This window comes from Perca fluviatilis, chromosome 5, assembly GCF_010015445.1.
Source record: "Perca fluviatilis chromosome 5, GENO_Pfluv_1.0, whole genome shotgun sequence".
Lineage (NCBI taxonomy): Eukaryota > Metazoa > Chordata > Actinopteri > Perciformes > Percidae > Perca > Perca fluviatilis.
In genome coordinates this window covers 9,332,118-9,351,620 of record NC_053116.1, presented here as the reverse complement: position 1 = coordinate 9,351,620, position 19,503 = coordinate 9,332,118, and the positions used below count along the sequence as shown (strand labels likewise).

General features: G+C 41.5%; 1 protein-coding gene and 1 long non-coding RNA gene across 2 annotated transcripts in view; one reads left to right on the top strand and one right to left on the bottom strand.

The window, feature by feature from the left end:
• The window catches only part of LOC120559472 (formin-like protein 13), a 41,745-nt gene that overhangs the window by 3,010 nt on the left and 19,232 nt on the right, over positions 1 to 19,503 (top strand). Inside the window, exons 4-10 of the mRNA XM_039801180.1 lie at positions 520 to 693; positions 5,115 to 5,272; positions 6,439 to 6,627; positions 6,901 to 7,549; positions 7,876 to 8,038; positions 15,625 to 15,736; positions 17,239 to 17,329. Of these exons, the coding sequence (XP_039657114.1) occupies positions 520 to 693; positions 5,115 to 5,272; positions 6,439 to 6,627; positions 6,901 to 7,549; positions 7,876 to 8,038; positions 15,625 to 15,736; positions 17,239 to 17,329 (1,536 nt within the window). The remainder of the gene's footprint in view (positions 1 to 519; positions 694 to 5,114; positions 5,273 to 6,438; positions 6,628 to 6,900; positions 7,550 to 7,875; positions 8,039 to 15,624; positions 15,737 to 17,238; positions 17,330 to 19,503) is intronic.
• The window catches only part of LOC120559475, a 43,761-nt gene continuing 30,764 nt past the window's right edge, over positions 6,507 to 19,503 (bottom strand). Inside the window, exons 5-6 of the long non-coding RNA XR_005639287.1 lie at positions 17,539 to 17,653; positions 6,507 to 6,601 (exon numbers count right to left, since the gene is read on the bottom strand). This is a non-coding gene — a long non-coding RNA (uncharacterized LOC120559475). The remainder of the gene's footprint in view (positions 6,602 to 17,538; positions 17,654 to 19,503) is intronic.

The window sequence follows — 19,503 nt, the reverse complement described above, 5'->3', positions numbered from 1 at the left end:
ACTGATCAGTCCGACTGCCTTTTCTGCCGATGGTCAGCCGTGGGGTTAGTGTGTCAGGGGCTTAATGTGTACCATGCTCACCATCTTAGTTTACAACATTTGCTAATTTGCACTAAACCCAAAGCACATGGGAGGCTGATTGGAATGTCTTTAGTTTTGCAGGTTTTGGGGTCAGAAACCAAAGCATTGGACAAATTAAAACTGACCTGATAAGGTACTATGGTATATGAAAAACTACTCCAAAGTGATTACAATTCATCCAGAGGGGTGCATGAATGTGTGACCCTGATGTAAAGAGGTAAAGTCAGAGGACCAACAAAACCAGTATATGCTTCATCTCTGGGGACCATGAACTTCTGTAAAAACTTTCATGGCGATCCGTCAAACAGTTTTTGAGATATTTCAACGTGGATCAGCTTGCTAGCGTGGCTGAAAAGACTGCATCACACGATCAAGTATGCTCATTTTCACTGTGTTACAGTAGATGTAATATAACCTCTCTCATTGTGACCAACCCAGATTGATTTCAAGACCAAAATGCTGTGCAGCATCAGCAAAGGAATCGTAAAGCGACAACTTCCCTTTTCCATTGTCAAGAGTTGTGATGATGGAGTAGGTTCCAGGTTCTCCATTTCCTTTAAAGGACATCATGATTATGATTTGGAGGCCACTTCGCTGGAGGACAAACACAAGGTGAATTTACACTGACAATAGGCTCGTTCGAGATGAGCCAGACCTGCGCAGAATCGATCGCCGCCCAATGCATGCCGGTTAGATTTGTGTCTGACTTGATCCCGACTCGCTCCGACGTCACGCACGCGTGGGCAACGATAACCTCACGAGATCAAGGCGGCTGCAGTTTTGAGACGCAGGCAGCGCAGTTGCTTTTCACCCGACTGCAAGACCCAGGTGGACCCAGGGCATGCTGGGAAACGCCAAAAAGAAGAATGGATGGGATAACTGGGAAACTTGGTTCAGAATCGACTCAACATGATTACGTTTTATATAAACTTGTTTATTCATTCTGATTTGGAGGGATTTTAACTGCTATTTGTCTGATTTAAAGGCTTATTCTGTACAAACCACATGTTGTGTGGCTGATAGTTACGTTTAGAAGTCAGAGAGACTAAGGTCCCAATCTTGCACCCAGCGCAATTGCCTTTGTACACTGACGCATGTATCATTCCTATTTTGCACCTGACGCACAGCGGACTTTTACCTCCACAGACGCACGTAAATTAGGGAATGTATTTGCGCTCCAGGGGGCAGTTCAGCGAAAAGAGGAGGCGTGTTCAGGCGCAAACGTTCCCTGATGCTATTTTGCAGTTTCAGAAAACAGTTCCGCCACTGACCAGGAAAAACATAGTCTAAAGTCAGTGGCGCTAGTCTAAAGTCAGTAGCGCGTTATTCAGATGCTATTTTAGGGGCGCATGCTTGGCCATAATGAAGTGTGCGCACAACGCGCATACAGTGCCTTGCGAAAGTATTCGGCCCCCTTGAACGTTTCGACCTTTTGCCACATTTCAGGCCTCAAACATAAAGATATAAAACTGTAATTTTTTGTGAAGAATCAACAACAAGTGGGTCCCAATTATGAAGTGGAACGAAATTCATTGGCTATTTCAAACTTTTTTAACAAATAAAAAACTGAAAAAGTGGGCGTGCAAAATTATTCAGCCCCTTTACTTTCAGTGCAGCAAACTCTCTCCAGAAGTTCAGTGAGGATCTCTGAATGATCCAATGTTGACCTAAATGACTAATGATGATAAATAGAATCCAGCTGTGTGTAATCAAGTCTCCGTATAAATGCACCTGCTCTGTGATAGTCTCAGAGGTCCGTGTAAAGCGCAGAGAGCATCATGAAGAACAAGGAACACACCAGGCAGGTCCGAGATACTGTTGTGGAGAAGTCTAAAGCCGGATTTGGATACAAAAAGATTTCCCAAGCTTTAAACATCCCAAGGAGCACTGTGCAAGCGATAATATTGAAATGGAAGGAGTATCGGACCACTACAAATCACGGAGACCCGGTGTCCCTCTAAACTTTCAGCTCATACAATGAGAAGACTGATCAGAGATGCAGCCAAGAGGCGCCTGATCACTCTGGATGAACTGCAGAGATCTACAGCTGAGGTGGTAGACTCTGTCCATAGGACAACAATCAGTCGTATACTGCACAAATCTGGCCTTTATGGAAGAGTGGCAAGAAGAAAGCCATTTCTTAAAGATATCCATAAAAGTGTCGTTTAAAGTTTGCCAAAAGCCACCTGGGAGACACACCAAACATGTGGAAGAAGGTGCTGTGGTCAGATGAAACCAAAATCGAACTTTTGGCAACAATGCAAAACGTTATGTTTGGCTTAAAAGCAACACAGCTCATCACCCTGAACACACCATCCCCACTGTCAAACATGGTGGTGGCAGCATCATGGTTTGGGCCTGCTTTTCTTCAGCAGGGACAGGGAAGATGGTTAAAATAATGGGAAGATGGATGGAGCCAAATACAGGACCATTCTGGAAGAAAACCTGATGGAGTCTGCAAAAGACCTGAGACTGGGACTGAGATTTGTCTTCCAACAAGACAATGATCCAAAACATAAAGCAAAATCTACAATGGAATGGTTCACAAATAAACATATCCAGGTGTTAGAATGGCCAAGTCAAAGTCCAGACCTGAATCCAATCGAGAATCTGTGGAAAGAACTGAAAACTGCTGTTCACAAACGCTCTCCATCCAACCTCACTGAGCTCGAGCTGTTTTGCAAGGAGGAATGGGCAAAAATGTCGCCTCTCGATGTGCAAAACTGATAGAGACATACCCCAAGCGACTTACAGCTGTAATCGCGCAAAAGGTGGCGCTACAAAGTATTAACTTAAGGGGCTGAATAATTTTGCCGCCCAATATTTCAGTTTTTTATTTGTTTAAAAGGTTTGAAATATCCAATAAATTTCGTTCCACTTCATGATTGTGTCCCACTTGTTGTTGATTCTTCACAAAAAATTACAGTTTTATATCTTTATGTTTGAGGCCTGAAATGTGGCAAAAGGTCGAAAAGTTCAAGGGGGCCGAATACTTTCGCAAGGCACTGTACACCTTACTTCCCTCATCTACACGGACGGAGCAGTTCCCATTTTTGCAAACCATACATAATTACAATGAAAATATTACTGAAAATGCGCTTCAGGTGTTTGGATCGGTCAGGAGGCACTCTACAGTACAGTCCTATTCTTTGTGGCTTGTTGTGTTTACACAACATTTCCATGAATCATGGATGTGTTGATGAAATAAATGAGGAAATATTAGAGGACTTAAGGAAACATGATGTTGAACTACGGTGGGATTGGACACTTGAAGGTCCAGGAATGGCAATGCGCGATGTGCTCCTGATGGAGCGGGTGGACGGAGATGGAGTGGGGGTCGGAGGAAGGGGCACAACAGGAGCAGGTGGTGCGTTTGGAGGCCCACGCTCCATGGCTGCAGCAATCCTCTCCAGACTTGAGGAGATGCGCCCGAGAATCCGCAGCAACATCGCCACCTGGACAAGACATTTATTACTTTGCTGCATCCCTGACAGCTCCCGCTGGCGTGCACCAGGCAAATCCGCCGTCATAATAGCAATCCACCATGGAACAAGCACGCTTAAAGGGAATGTGCGATGAACCTCTGATTGGTTATTTTCACGTTATGCCCAAACCACACCTAGCTACTTCAGACTAACCCATTTTAGATTTGCGTCGGGCGCAAGACTCATTTATCCCGTCGGTATAATAGCAACAGCGCCCACAGATCCGAGATCCGCCCACAAAGCTACTTGCGTTTTGCGTTTTATACTTGCGTTTCAGATCGTTAAAATACATTCAGATTACAGATCATCTACAGGGTAAATCAGCAACAGATCGCATGTAGAGCATTTTGACAGCTACTCTGTCGTAATAAAAACAACTGGAGACTGTGTAGGAGCTGATATATGGGTCTGAAAACATTTTATTAAATCGGAATCGGACCACGGTGTTTTTGTCACTTCCTGTTCAGCCTGAAGGCTGCTGGAAGCGGCTGGAAACTGTCAGCTGGAGCTGCCATGCAAGGTGGTGGCCTACTTTTTGGGAGCAACGTTGGGTTCAGTGTCTTGCTCAAGAACACTTTGACATGCAGACAGGCGGAGCCGGACATCGAACCACCAACCTTGCGATTAAAGGACGACCCACTTTACCTACAAGTCCTCCAAATCATACGAATACAAATAGGTTGTTTATTCCTACCCTCTAGCGTTTTTATGTTTTTCATTTCTAAACTTGAAGGGGAACTATGCAGTTTTTTTTAGCTTAATTTACCTTAACTGAACAGCTTCGGAGTCATTGGAATGGTTATATGACTTTTTTCGTGTTGAATGGTGGTCCTCTCGCTCCCCCCTAGCGCCTGCGAGCGGAAAAACCACTCTTGCAACTTTTGGCCGGTGAGTCGCCGGCCTCAGCGTCTGGAAGTATGCCGTGATATCAGGTCTCGCGATGTAACGAATTGCTTCACGGCACTGCACACATACGCACCATTAAGGAACCGGCTAGCAAGGTAGCGATGGAGTTTTTCACACTATGGTCATGGCTGAGCTGGCAAAAAAGAAGCAGAAAGCTAGGAAAGCATTGGCGGAGGAACAGAGAAAGAGGAAACGGCAGACTGACCGAGCGAGGAGTCAGACACGAGTAAACATAGGATCTGCCAAATATCAATTCCAGAGCTGTAGGGGGAGCTCTATAGAGAAACCTGCGAGCAAAAAGTGAAGAAATGGCCAAAACTGCATAGCGCCCCTTTAACAGTTGCAGTTTCAAACAAGCTAACGTTGTGAAACAGCAGTTTGTTTATGTTTAGGCAACAAAACTATTGAGTTAAAAAGATCGTGGTTTGGGTTAAAATCAGTACATTTATTGCGTTACTGCGTTCGAGTTACAAAGAAAAAGAAATAATTTGATGAACATTGATTCAATTATTATACTCTGTTAGGCGTGTCATTTACGGCGTGTTATTTGTACTTGTATTACGATGTATTACTTTGTGGCCAGTTGTTATTGAAGCTTTCCTTGGCACTTTTTCATACTGGTGATCGTCTCTTTTTGAGCAGATGATGCAGCTTGTGAATCAGATCATTTACGGGAACATATTCAATGATCCTGAAGAGGACGATGCAGAAACATTTCAGCAGCCTCAAGTGTCACAAAATCTTCGGGAAGGTGTCTTGTTACTGCACAGAGGTGGCCTGGCATCATTCAGATGGGTGAAGTACGGATGTGTCCTTGTTATTGTAAAGCTGCTGTTAGAAAACAGATACACAACAAATGTGCAGCAAAGTTAGTGATGAGAAATGATTTATGGCCACATGTTCACACCCACATTCTCTGTTACAAATACATTTATTTATTTATTTTTTTTATCAGGACTGTGAATCTTAGCAGGTTTTGAGTTTGTTTTATTCTCACACTGTAGAACTGAAAAACCAAAACCCCTCTCCAGACACATCTGACATATTCATTCACAAAAAACTGAACTAGTTAAGTCTTAAAATGACATCTTCTCCTTCCCCCTCATTGAAAAGTCCTACATGAAAAGGCTCACACTTCACTGAAAAAGTCAATTCTCTGTGTTGCATGTGTTTCACACGTGTAAAACTGCATACTGGACAGATTGATCTCATGAAGTGGCGTATGTATGACACGCCAATTCGTATGCCATTATTGGCGTGTTATCAAGACGCATACTCACTTTTTAGCGTGCTTATCAATGCTGTTTGGCCTCCACTGACTTACATTACCTTGCGATTGCGTGTGAATTGACGCCGTAGCGAGTAGTATGAAAGAGCGAAAATCTGCGTAGGGAGGTTGGTCGGGGGGGCGGATGGGTCAAACAACACAGGACTTTCACCCAGGAGAGCGGGGATGGTGTCCCGGATGTGACGTTTCCTTTCCACGTTTGTTCTTTTTCCTAAACCCAACCCAGTTCTTCTTTTCCTAATCCCAACCGGTTCTTCTTTTCCTAAACTCAACCGTAGCCTCGCGATAACACGCTACGTGGCTTTTGAAAGTGGCGTGTACGTTTACGCTGTGATGTTGCAGACTGCTGTCCGCTGTATACAGTGTAGACATACACGCGGATAGCTCAAAATGCGTACAGATAACACGCCACTTGGCTTTAAGAAAGTGGCGTGTATGTTTACGCCAAGTCATGATGTCATGCTGTACTGGACCACAGCTTTAGAGATTTAAGGTGGCCAGAGAGAAAAGATTCCCCCTTCAGCAAATGAATGTAAAAAAACAGCTAACCTGCAGAAACAGTATAGGTCTATATGACAGTCAGTATACAGTACAAACACTCGGTATGTCGTGTGTTCTTGGGACACAGCTCAGGTCCTGTTGTCGTGGGATACATTACCCTCTCCATTTTTGTTCCAGATATGAGGTCCAGCTCCACCTAGGTCAGCTAACACTGATCCCCTTCAGGGGACAAGGCCCCGCTGACGGCGAGGTGACATCCACGGTGCCCGTTTCCATCGTGATTCACCTGTCAGACGGCGACACCAGCGTACAGAAACCTCACAGCTCGGACACTTTCACCCTGATCACCCACAAAAATGAGTACCAGTAAGTGAGGATTATTAAGATGTGGGAACAGCGAGCAAGCGGTTAATGGATTCTGTCAATCACATTAGCCGTTTCTCTTCTAATTAATTCACAGCCTTGTAAGAGTGGGTAATTTCAGTCTCCTCTGCAATGCAATGAAAACATTTTATAATATTGTTGCACTTATGATGCAGCCTTGTTTGAGTAATAATGTCATAAATATAGGCCTCGAGGGTTAATTGCCAAAGTTATGTCAGCTAATGAGGGAAGTTAAATATTGTGGATTTATTGCAGGTTCCGGGTGCCTGTACCAGATCAAGCATCTCCCCCTGAGGCTGTCCAGAGGGAGCGAGATGCTTGGGTCCAGGCCATTGACAAACTGTGCTCAGACTGGAAGAGGAAGTCAAAGGGCGAACAAATGTTTGTGGAAACAAAGAGTCCCCAACATCTCAGCATAGCCGAAGACACAGAGGACACTGACACAGATCTTGAGTCAAGCGGTGGATTGGGTGGCATAAATAAATATCCTCCAGTTGATTATGAAAATCCCACTTCTGGCAGTGGAGACAATTCATCAGCCGGTGACACGAGTCAAAGTCATCCCCCGGCCGGTTTTATCAAGCCTGTTCCTAAACCTCGCAGCACGAAGAACACTGCTGTTACCAAGCCTGATATTTTGCCTCCCGTGCCATCACCAACCTCCCCCGGTGTCTTAGCCTCATCTTCTCCCACCTCCCCTCAACCCTCACCCTCCAAGACTGCCCTCACATCCTCTTCCAAAGTCCCAGAGACTCCTAACCACGAATCGGGCTCGTCGGTTGTGAAAACGCCTGCACCGCCGATCATCCCGCCCCCCCCCCCGCCTTTAGCCTTCAAATTCCCGATGCATTTGGGAAAACCACGAACCAAGGCTTTCCACTGGGACCTAGTCACCTCAGAGAAGGTAACACTTGTCAGTTAAAATGTCATTCATCAGAAGACACAAAATTACCCATATTTTTACATTCATTTATGCAGCTTACAAAGTGTCTCATTAGTGGGAATTATTCATGTTTAAATGCAGTGTTATATTATTGTGGAAGCCGCTGAAAGGTCAGTTTCAGCTTGGTTTTACTTCATTATTCCTCGCATTGCATCACTGCCGGGAATTATTCTTTGTTTTCTCTGTCAGTTATTGCTTTCCCCCAGTGTTGCGCTTTTGTAATTTTGACATTGATTTCCTCATGTAATGGAGTTGTCTCACTCCTGAATTAATTTGTTTCTTGGCAGATTGCAAAATCATTTTGGGTACAAGAAAGCAGCAGGAGGATTGAAATCGACATGTCGCGCTTATATGAGCAATTTTCCGTTAAAGATCCGGGGACATTTGGCGCGGCTGAGCCGACCAACACGCAGCATATTATGCTCAACCAGAAGATTGCACACAACTTCAGTGAGTAGCTCAACAATGTGTTTGGGAGTGTTGAGGTGAAACTGCTTTTGAATATTGCCCGCTGCAATAGATAATTTGCAGCGTTTTATGATGGAGATTAGATTTTCCCTGAAAAATAATGAGGGAAATTTTCACGTTGCGAAGAAAAGGCATTCTTCTGGATTAAGTCAAATAAAGGAGTTTATTCCGTCAGTAAATTAGAAGGGCTGGTGTGAAATAAAACCAGCAAAGGGAAGCTCCACATAAAAAGAGTATCCAGGATCTCTGCAGAAGCAGTGTTAATGGTGTACTCAAATTAGACTTTAATTGCCCAATTAAAAGCAAGCTGACCTGGAATGTCTTTAAAGGAAGGTCCTATAACTGCTGCCATTTTGATCTTTAAAAACGGTTGAGACAGTTATGATGTCACAGCTACTGTAAGGGCAGAGGATGTACCTCCTATGTGTCTGCAGGGGGCAGTGTGTGACCAGTCCTGCAGTGCCACAGCTGCCCATGCAATCTGCAGAGGTATTGTGAAGTGGAACATATTCTATATCTCATCTAATGGCTTTTCACTTTTGATTAACTGAGTGTACGTGGCTTGTATGTGTTAGGAGCCAAGCCAGGGAAGAACATCTCCAAAGCTCCAACAGGCACAGACACTGTGATGCGATACAGATGTGGTGGTGGGCTGCTAAATGCAATCAGTGAGAGTGTGCAGACCGGCGACATAATTAGAGTTCACATGTTCATAAAATATGGATAGGGGATCTGAGGGGACAACGACAGCGATTTCCTGTCTTGATAAAGAATACCCCAGCATTCGGAGTTTGTGCTCCTCCCTGACCTGGAAACTTTGGTTGTGTCAGGAGCAGGAGCTGAGCGACGACAGCCTGCAGGCAACCTGAGGCCATGCATCTTTCGGTTGCAAGCTTTAGAAAAATGTAGACATTTGAAGAACAAGGGAAACTCTCTCCTAACACTGATATGCAAAGAAAGTGACATCTAAACAGTGGTGGTGGAAGTATTCAGATCCTTTTCTTTAGTAAAAGTAACAATACTTTAGTCATAATAATAATGGAAATAATACATTGGATTTATATAGTCATTTTTGTCCTCAAAGACGCTTTACATAGGATACAAATAAAAACGAGGAGTAAACATTTGAATAAAGACAATACGAGTTAAATTGCAAGACAGATAAAACCATGGGCCGGGGGCTCTGAAGAGGTGGGTTTTGAGGGCCTTTTTGAATGCTGACAGTGTGGGAGCACTGTGCTTTGGGAGGGAGTAGTCTCGCACTGCCAGCGCCATCTCCACAGCGCTGTGGAGTAAGATCTGGCTAAACCGCACATACAATCACAATGGTCTTGGGCGGTGCTAAGCTCCGGACGCAGCGACGGTGGCTCTGCTAAATAGTCTCGGGAAGGAACTTGTTTTGGTGGAACATTTGCACCCCGCAAAAGAAAATGCCACAAACAATATTAAATGAAGTTCACTGTTCACACAATACAGTAAGGTGAGCTATTTAAATTAGCTGGATACATGGTTAAACCTCATTTGCTCTTACCAGTTTATCGCTGTGTGTACTTCGTCCACAGCAATCTCACCAATCGGTCCCAAAAGGTCCCAGTTAGAGAATAAATCATGTACACTTATTCTTTTTAAATCTTCACAATCACTCCCCGAAAGAACCAAGCGGGCCTGCCTTGTTGCACGATCCAGCTTTTCTTCATAACTTGCCATTTTCAGCGTGTAGCTTGTTAACTCCAAGAGCAACACACAAAGAGCGGATGCGTTGGGACATCCACAGCGTGGATGTAGGACAATTATGGCATCAGCCGACCGGAGGCTTCTGGATGGGGGGGGGGGGGTCAGTCAGACCGATCTCAATAAGTGGCGTATGTATGACACGCCAATTCGTATGCCATTTTGGCGTGTTATGAAGACGCATAAATCGAATTTTAGCGTGTTCATCAATGTCGTTTGGCCTCCATTGACTTACATTACCTTGCGATTGCGTGTCAATTTACGCCGTAGCGAGTAGTATGAAAGCCTGAAAATCCGCATAGGGAGGATGGTCGGGGGGGCGGATGGGTCAAACAACACAGGACTTTCACCCAGGAGACCGGGGATCGTGTCCCGCGTGTCACGTTTCCTAAACCCAACTGTCCCTTTCTTCTTTTCCTAAACTCAACCCCGTTGTTTTTTCCGAAACCCAACTGTCCGAAACCGTGCTGTATACGGCATAGACATAGCTCAAAATGCGTACAGGTAGGTTGTAGAGGGCTTTGTAGTTATGGAGTAGAATCTTGAAGTTCATCCTGTTTAACCGGGACCCAGTGGAGGTCATGGAGGACTGTTTGATGCAAAAATACTCCATTACAAGTAAAAGTATTCAGTATCAGCAATGTGTAATTACACTATCAAAAGTAAAAGTTTCCATAATCCAGATAATACTATTATATATTATGTTATTGGATTATTATTACGGATGCATTAATCGTAATAGCTGGTCAAGGTGAAGCTAATTTGAACAAGATTTTCCTTTGTATTGTAGTGGAGTAGAAGTATAAAGTAGTACAAAATGCTAATACTCAAGTACCTATATTTTATATAAGCACGGTACTTAAGTAAATTAACTTACGTACCATTACACCACTGTAGCTGTATTGGCCTTTACTATAAACAATTGAAAAGACAATCAATAAGAGCTTTTTAAAAGAATAAACAGAATCGGACCAAAGGTGATAACTGTGTTTTCACCTCAGGATTCAGATTCCATGGCCTTATATGAAAACTTTTTTTAATAGGACTTCTTTCTCTCTCTCTCTCTCTCACACACACACACAAACACACACACACACACACACACACGTTTGCATGTTTATCGCCACAAACCTGCCTAAATTTGTGCTATTTATTCAGCTCATATCTCATTCTCTGCCACACTATTTATTCATCTGATTCCATGACACTGGGAGCCAGTATGCATGCGAAATTCTTTTTTTTTTTACAAAGATAGCAACAGCTCAGCAGACAGTCAGACACCACCTCGAAAACATATCGCAAGTAGGTGATCAATAATTAACGAACAAACTTAGAACTGTTGATTAGCGTCAGGCACAAAGCTGGAACTCTTACTGTGTCCACAGCGACTTTAACAACATTTTGTTACTTCCAGTTACACAGTGAGGCAGATGGAGTTAGACAGCTTGAGCAGGTGGTTGTACTGCGGTTTTAGAGTACTTTCCTCTGGTAATCAGCTTGATCCTTGTGGGCAAGCTGCGTTGAGATTCCATAGGACAATGCTGTAATGATCAATAGTATTTTAAGGGCTCTCCAGGAATCCAAAATACTTTTGACAACAAGATTGTAGCTTGTATTGATTTTTTTTTTTATTACATTCTTTAAAAGAAATACCCACAGAGCAGATGAAACACCACAGAACTACTACTAAGTTTGTGTATGGATGTGGTGGGATTCTGAAACGCTAATGACAGCTCTTCTCTGCATGCAACCACAACGTTCAAATCAGTAACTTTTGATAAAGTCTGATGAAATATCTTCTGCAATATGTCAGTCACCCTTTTTTTTTTTTATTAAGACCCTTTAAGTAAACGTACCAATACAACAATATTAAAATACTTACAGTAAGTAAAATTACAGAAGAAGATGAAGCAAGACACTTAAAGTACTTACTCTGTAGAAAAATGTCCCCTGTGGCTGATACATTATACGATTTTACATTATAAAATGTAATACTGATGCCTCAATGCATATGCGGTATTTTACTGTTGCAACAGGTCTAACTGGAGTTGCTTTAAACTACTACTACTGTTAAGTAGTCCAGTTGTTTCCAACCTAGGGGTCAGGTCTACGTTGTCTTTTTGGTGGAACTGCTAATGACTCATGGACATCTACAATGCAACAAGGGACCTCAACTAGACCCATGACTCTTTTGTAAGACAAAACAAGCCAATGTAGTATAAGCCCATGACAATGATGTTTTTTAATATAAAATCTTAAAGATATAATGTGTAGTGAGTATCGATTACTGTTTGACAACACACAGCATGCAAAGTTGGCCCCTCCTCCCCGACTAAATGAGCTAGAGAGAGAGAGAGAGAGAGAGAGAGAGAGAGAAAGAGAGAGAGAGAGCACCAGTGGCCGAGCGAGCTAGAGAGTGAATACAAAGAGGGAGTGCCGAACAAAGCAGTGAATCAGAACAATATAATTATAAGTTTGTATTTAGTAAGTTCTTTACTGATTGTTTAATGGCGGTTACGTTCCTAAAGTACAAATAAACAAAGGATTGTGCGTGTATGCAGAGCTTCATCCGGTCTCTGTGTGTGTGTGTGTGTGTGTGTGTGTATGAGACGCCGAGCGCCGTGACAAAGCCAGGGAATAAGAACGGGCTGCAACGCTGTTATTGGCTGGAGGGTTACACACCCACGTGGGGCCCAAAGTCAGAAAAATAAGAACATACAGACAGAGAGCAGGATCTCTGCAGATACAGACACTACCACACTCGTCTAGTGGTTCATAAGTGATTTTTTTTGCTGTTGTAAAAATATATATATATATATATATATATATATATATATATATATAATATGTAATACAATATGCATATTATTCAACTAGTAAACAAGTAAATATAGTTGTCAAAAATGTAGTGAATTAAAAAACAATATGTCCCCTCTCACAAGTTGAGGAGTAGAAATTTAAAGTAGCAAAACATGTAAATACTCAAGTCTAAAGTACAAAAGTGTACTAAAGTTCAGTACTTGAATGAATATTTCCACCACTGGGTGAGACCCATTGTGGTTTTGTATGATCATAGTACATTTCTGTTTAGAAGGTGTGTCTGACTAATGTGGTTATTTACCTTTAGAGCCCCTGTGCCTGCTGGAAACGACTGGAAATGTCGCACTGCTAATTAAAAGTACACCTGTGGCTTCCTGCGCCCAGTGGGATACGCTCTCCATCTCCATACTCTACTTAGCCAGGGCAATGCCCAGTTTGTCTAAGCGCCAATCAACAAAAGGGCTTGATTTGCAATGATTATTTTTTATTTTACACCAGACCACTAACTCTTGCTCCCGAGGACACTGGTAGCACTCAACATTTGTTTTGTTTTTTTATATTTGATGTTGTTATCCCTCATTTGAAAATGTGACACAAAAGCCTGTGTTGGTCCTGGTGAGGGAATTACTGACTCCGGTCTTAAATGTCAAGGATTTAGAGACGTGTTGATTACAGCTTTGTACCTCCAAACTACTTAACATTCAACATGATTATTTTATTTATTTGTCATGAGTAGGTATTCAATCAGTTTAATTATTTTGGATTTAGTAAAAGAAAAACCAGACTCCTATTTTGGATGGGAAATGTTGGAACTCAACAATTATGTGTTAAAGGAAGTTAAAGGAATAGTTTGACATCTTGGGAAACAAATGAGCTCATCCGCTTTTTTTGCTGAGAGTGAGATGAGAAGATTGATGCCACTCTCAAAGCGGTCTGTTTAGTGTGTAGCTGGAGCCAGCATCTGCATAGCTTAGCTTAGCATGAAGAGTGGAAACAGCAGGCCTGGCTCTGTCCAAAGCAGGGTACCCCCAGGATTCTTCAAGTTAAATTTAAGACTTTTTAAGACCTTTTTAATAACTCCTGGGATGAAATTTAATGCCAACTTCACGGCCATATAATGGAAAAACAGTGTGGATTTTAGGCCCAAGAAAATAATTATTTACCATGTAACGTTATAAAACTTTTTATTATAATACTCCACAATCATATATAATTCCCAAAAGCTTTGTAAGGTGTGTTTGTACTATGTATAATAAAATATGTGTTGCATTTAGAGCTCTTATTCTATGAAACTAAAAATACAAAATAAATAGTAATAAATACAATAAAAAAATAAAACGCAATTAGTTCCACCTTGGCTAGATAAGATAATATATTATGTAATATAATATGCTAATGTAAATGGTCAGTGTAACGCTTATCAGTTCAATTTTCTAAGCACAAACGGACATTTGGAAAAACAGAAAAATGGGTTCCAATATCCAATTTTTCCACCTTGACAAATTAAAAAATTGGATCTTTAACCAGTTTTTCCAATTTTCTGTTTTTATACAGAGGATCAAAAATTTTGAAAATTACGTCTGGGTTGCAATTATTCAATACTGCAATGGTATTCTCTCCCTCGTTCCGCCTAGCAACGCCCCGCCCCCGAAAACCATCAGTTGAAGCACCTCTGACCCCAAAGTCTATCAGTTCTTTTTTTTTTGGTCCATATGCAGTTAATGACCTGCATATTCCGCAAAGTAGAGGAAGAGAATACCATTGCAGTATTGAAGAATTGGAGCCCAGACGCAATTTTGTAATTTTCTACATTTCTGATCCTCTGAATAAAAACAGAAAATTGGAAAAACAGGTTAAAGATCAAATTTTTTATTTGTCAAGGTGGAAAAAAATGAAAAATTTGATATTTGAACCCATTTTTCTGTTTTTCCAAATGTCCGTTTGTGCTTAGAAAATTGAACTGATAAGCGTTACACTGACCGTAAATGCCAATTGCTTCAGTGATTGTTTCATCCCGTTCTGCTTTTGCGTCTAAAGACTGCTTCAGCTTTCACAAAAGGTAACAAAATTTCGCCTACAAACACCTCTCAAAGTCACTTATTAATGCGTAATATATCGTTTGTTTTGATATGTACAAAAACCAATGTGTAAAAACAACGAGTTCACAGAAGTTCACTGGCTGGGCCAGCAACTGTCGTTTTCCCATTTTGGCTTTTGAACAGATTGAACAGTTGAGATGTGGTAATTAGTGAGCTGTAGAGGAGCTGGTATGCAGATTTTGTTACGTTTGGACAGAGCTAGCGAGCGGTTTTTCCATTTCTAGTCCTTATGCTAAGCTAACTAGCCAATGGCTGTAGCTTCATATTATAATATGGAAAAGTAATGCCCACCAAGGGCTGTCGTGAGGTGCTGATCACTGGAAGTAGACTTGATAGTAAGCAAAAAGGGATGCACACTCTGGCTCCATATGCATGTGGAGCCAGAGTGTGCGACACTTCCTATTCAAAACACACAGTGACGTCAATCTTCTGATCTAACTATGGACTACTCAGAGTATTCCTTTTGCATGTCTTACCCAGTATTTTCAGCATTTGAAATTAAAAGGGCAAATCTTTGCTGTGCCAGAAATACAAATCTGATCACAAATTAGTTGACAACCTCACACTTTAATAAAAGAGAATTGGACGTGACTTCCAAACCAATGCCTACACATACATGCCTACATACATGTCTGAAATTCCTGAAGCTGGCTCCTAATAAATGCTTCTCACAGCTCGTGAATAATGCAGAGGCATTTTCTATGAAACACACAAAAAAGAAATCACATCAGACTTGATAGAATGCAAATTTGTGCATTTCCCTTAGGCATTTGGGGGAAAGTAATTAAGCAAAGGACCCTTTGTCTTCAGAATGCTTTTTGAGTCATTTCATCGCAGGATAAGAAGACTATCTGTCAAGAGAAAAGCTTTCATGTACCATTGAGTGTGTTGACTTTTTTTGATCTATTGTTCTTCCAGACATTTTCCTTAAAAGTTTTCCAGTGAAACCGGGCGAGCTGAAGGACAAACTGTTCATCGTTAATGAGGAAGATGGAGGCCTGTCTGATGAGCACATCACCTCTCTGAGGAGGTATGACTTTGTGCCAAAACAAACACCGATTTGTATTCATTCCTGATACGGTCACAACTGAAGCCGAGAGGTGAACGGCTTTTTGCGCCTGAATTCATGAGCGGTTGATGTGTGTTTTCATTGGCAGGGAAGAAAATCTTTGAAAATCTAGCATTTTAGCAAATCATCAACTACAGTAAGGATGCGAGTGCATGGTACAATCAGGACAATGTGAAACCACTGCCGGTTCATGTAATGCCGACACATGGTTTACACAACGGTCTTTTTTTCAAATACTAAAGAGCAGATGCCAGAACCTTTTTACCAGAGCAGCTTACTAATAAAACTTTTATATCTGGTTATTTGTGGAGATGGAAACTATTGACATGCCCCTGGGAATGTGAACTGTAAATGGGTAAAATGCTTCCTGACTCTTAACTGCAGTTTACTCAGTGGCTTTGAATGCTGACCTCCTGAGAGTCGCGAGTGATCTAATGTACTGTGTGGAGGATTTTATTTATTCTACGACAACATAATAATATATATTTGAATGCGCTGTGGTGTAGGCCTGAGGAATACAATTTTGAAAGAACCATTCCCAACAGGTGCTGCAATATTAATGGCCGGTGCTACTCCAGCGGCAGCCTGGCTCATGAAAAAGTGAAAGCCTTTGGTTTGAGGTCATAACGCACCAAAATGACAGACGGAGGAAGTCCAATTTAAGATGAGCGAGGTTCAAATTCAGTGCAAGCCAGTAAATGGCTGTTCCCATCAGCGTCTTGCTGTTTATAGAAGCTGACGAGACGAGGACCATCAGCGCTACTTGGCTTTTTAATCACTCGCCGTACTCCGGGCCACTGGAAATCAATGTAATGGCATCAGTCCAAGGCAGGGAGCTAAACACCATGTATAGCATGAAGAGGCAAAGGTCAAAGTGGGAAAGCATGTGTGAGAGAAAAAGAAAAATGGCCACATGCATTTTTAAAATGTAACTACAGTATAGCTGTGTTTTGTCTTTTTTTTCTGTCGGATATATAAAGGACTTTATGTATTTGGGATTATAAAGAAACAAATGTGGCTTTTCAAATATGTAAAAAAAAAAAAAGAAACGTATACATTTGTATTAATCAGGCTATATTTATAATTTCAACATAGCATGCAAATAAATAAACTTTATAAATACAGAATGAGCTCAATTTTTGAGACTAGGCTTGTGCCGACTGACGATCGTATATCAACAATGAAGGGAGGATCGACAATTGGTTTTTCCTCGCTGATATTAAGGCGATTTTGACCAACTTACTATCAGAACTAAAATGTTATAAAATAGTTGGTCCTACTGTGCATTTAGAGACGATATTGTCGCACCGAGAGCACAGACTTTTGAATTTGAGTAGAGGAGTCATTGCTATTACTGTATATAGTTTTTTTTTTATAGTTAAAAAAAAAAAAAAAAAAAAAACACTACTATGGCATTTAACAACAACAGTGATATTGTTATGTTTGTTTTTTTAATGTTCAAGGTACGTCCCCACGTTGGATGATGTGGAAATGTACAAATCTCACAAGGGACCGGTGACAGAGCTGCATATTGTGGATCAGTACATGCTCGAGGTACGCTTTTTAGTTCCCCATATTAACTAGAATTATGATTACCAGAATTAAGATGGCACTTTCCTTTGAATTTGACTCGTGACAGCATGAACCAAGCTGAATCTAACGCAGCTTCTGCTCATGTAGCACTTTCTTTAGGAAGGGCATGGTGAGTCGACATTCACCTGCCTCCTCATTCACACACTGTGGGTGTCATGACAAGCTCTTACCATTCATCTAGTTATCACCTCCCAGCATGCCTGGCAGATCTCTGGCCTGTATGTGGTTAGCCAAGGTTGCAGAAGGGGCAACAGATGAACAGCAGGATCAGCCCACAGTGCCTTTCTGGAAGAATTGACACCAGTCATTAGGATTTCATATGTAAGAGACAGGGTGGCATCGACTATGGAAACCTCATGTACTTTCAAGCCTTCTGTGCTAGACTGCAGTCAGCCTGAACGCCACTAAATAGACAACATAATTAGCCTTCTTTACTGCTGCAAATTAAAACAGGTATTCAAATATTGCACTTAATATAAGCTGTAATTGCAATTATTTGAAACTCCTAAGATTAGAGGTGAATGCTGTCTCCTTTGAGCTTTTCTTTTTTCTTTTCAAAATCTAATGTTCTTCAATTTTTAGTCATTCTGCATATTCTCCCCCTAAAACCTATTCAATTATTAAAGAAAACGAAAGGGCTGACACATTCTTTATGAATTATCACAGTTTCACAATTTTCAGCATCATTAGTGGAGTGTCCTCCACATGACGCATAGGATTGTCAACCTCAGCTGCTCTCTGTCCCGCACTGTGTGGTCCCTTACATGCATATTACCAACGTGTCTGCTAGAGCTTTGCTTCAGCGCTTTTTAGCCACGCTACCGGAATGGCTCTACTAATGTCGGTTGCAATGCTCGTCTGACAGTTGATCTGTTGGTTGATCAGCCACTCAGACTAAAATATCTCAACCGGGTCTTGATTTCTGGAAAGAGACAAGAGACATTGCTGTCGAGTTTTTCAAATGTATTTTTTATTTCATTTTTTTGCCGTTTTGAGCACCACAAGCCGAGTGCCATCTAGTTCCAATATATCAGAGAGAAGGCAGACATTTCTACAGCCGATATCTCCGACACTGGGAAACTCACACCAGAGCCATCTAGATTAGGGGTCTTCAAGGTTTGTTAAGCTAAGGACCCCTTTAGTGAAAGAGAGATAGAGCAGGGACCCCCTACTACATGTATTGCATAAAATGAAGTTGCATCTTAAACTGGGCCTACAATAACATGTAGGGTGGCCTGAAGCCTTTATACATCTATATACATATCTTTTTACATAAAATACTAAGCTATTAAAATAGCCTAATGATTGTTGGCATGATTTTATAAATGTGGCACAGTGAATCGTTAGGATTAACTGTATCTGTGGATGGCCTTAGTGTCTACCTTACCTATAGGCCAGTAAGCACTGGGGATTTATATTTGCTAATATGTTGGCTACATGTTTAGACTTTTTAATTTTCTAAAAAACTTTCAAAAATTAACAATTTGGATTATTGACTCTGAGGACCCCCTACGGGTCCCGTTCGCCCTGTTGAAGATCTCTGATCTAGATTGATAAATAGCACTACAGGTAGGAGGAAAACTATGTATTTTTAATTTGGGGGTGAACTGTCCCTTTAAGTTTTGTTTTCCATTAGACCATTGAAAATGATTCAACAGTTGTGAATAATTACTTTCCATTCAGGATGTCTGTGGAGGACACAAGAGTGGCATATGAGAACAAACGTTACCATTAAAGAAAACTAAAAGCATATTAGTGTTGAAGCACTGACCTTTTCCCCAAGATAAATCAAATCCTTCTAATGCTTAGCAGGCTTCCCTCAGAGTATCGCACTTCACTGTATCTGAGGTCTTTGTATGTTCTTACATAAATTATGCTTGTCATGTTTTCTCTTGCAACTTAGATCCTGTGCTATGCCAAAGAGCATTCCTTTTTAAATCTCAGATTTCAGACATGAGATTTTCTAATTACGGATGTGAGTTAAAGTCAGCAATATAACTGAGAATGTGACTTTGAACTCAGTGACTAACCTGTGAACACACTTTTAGCCCAGGAGAAATCATTTGTTTCCCCCAGATTGTTACCTTGGCATGGAATCAGTGTGATCTGTTAACCTTGCATTAGAAGTTTGTCAG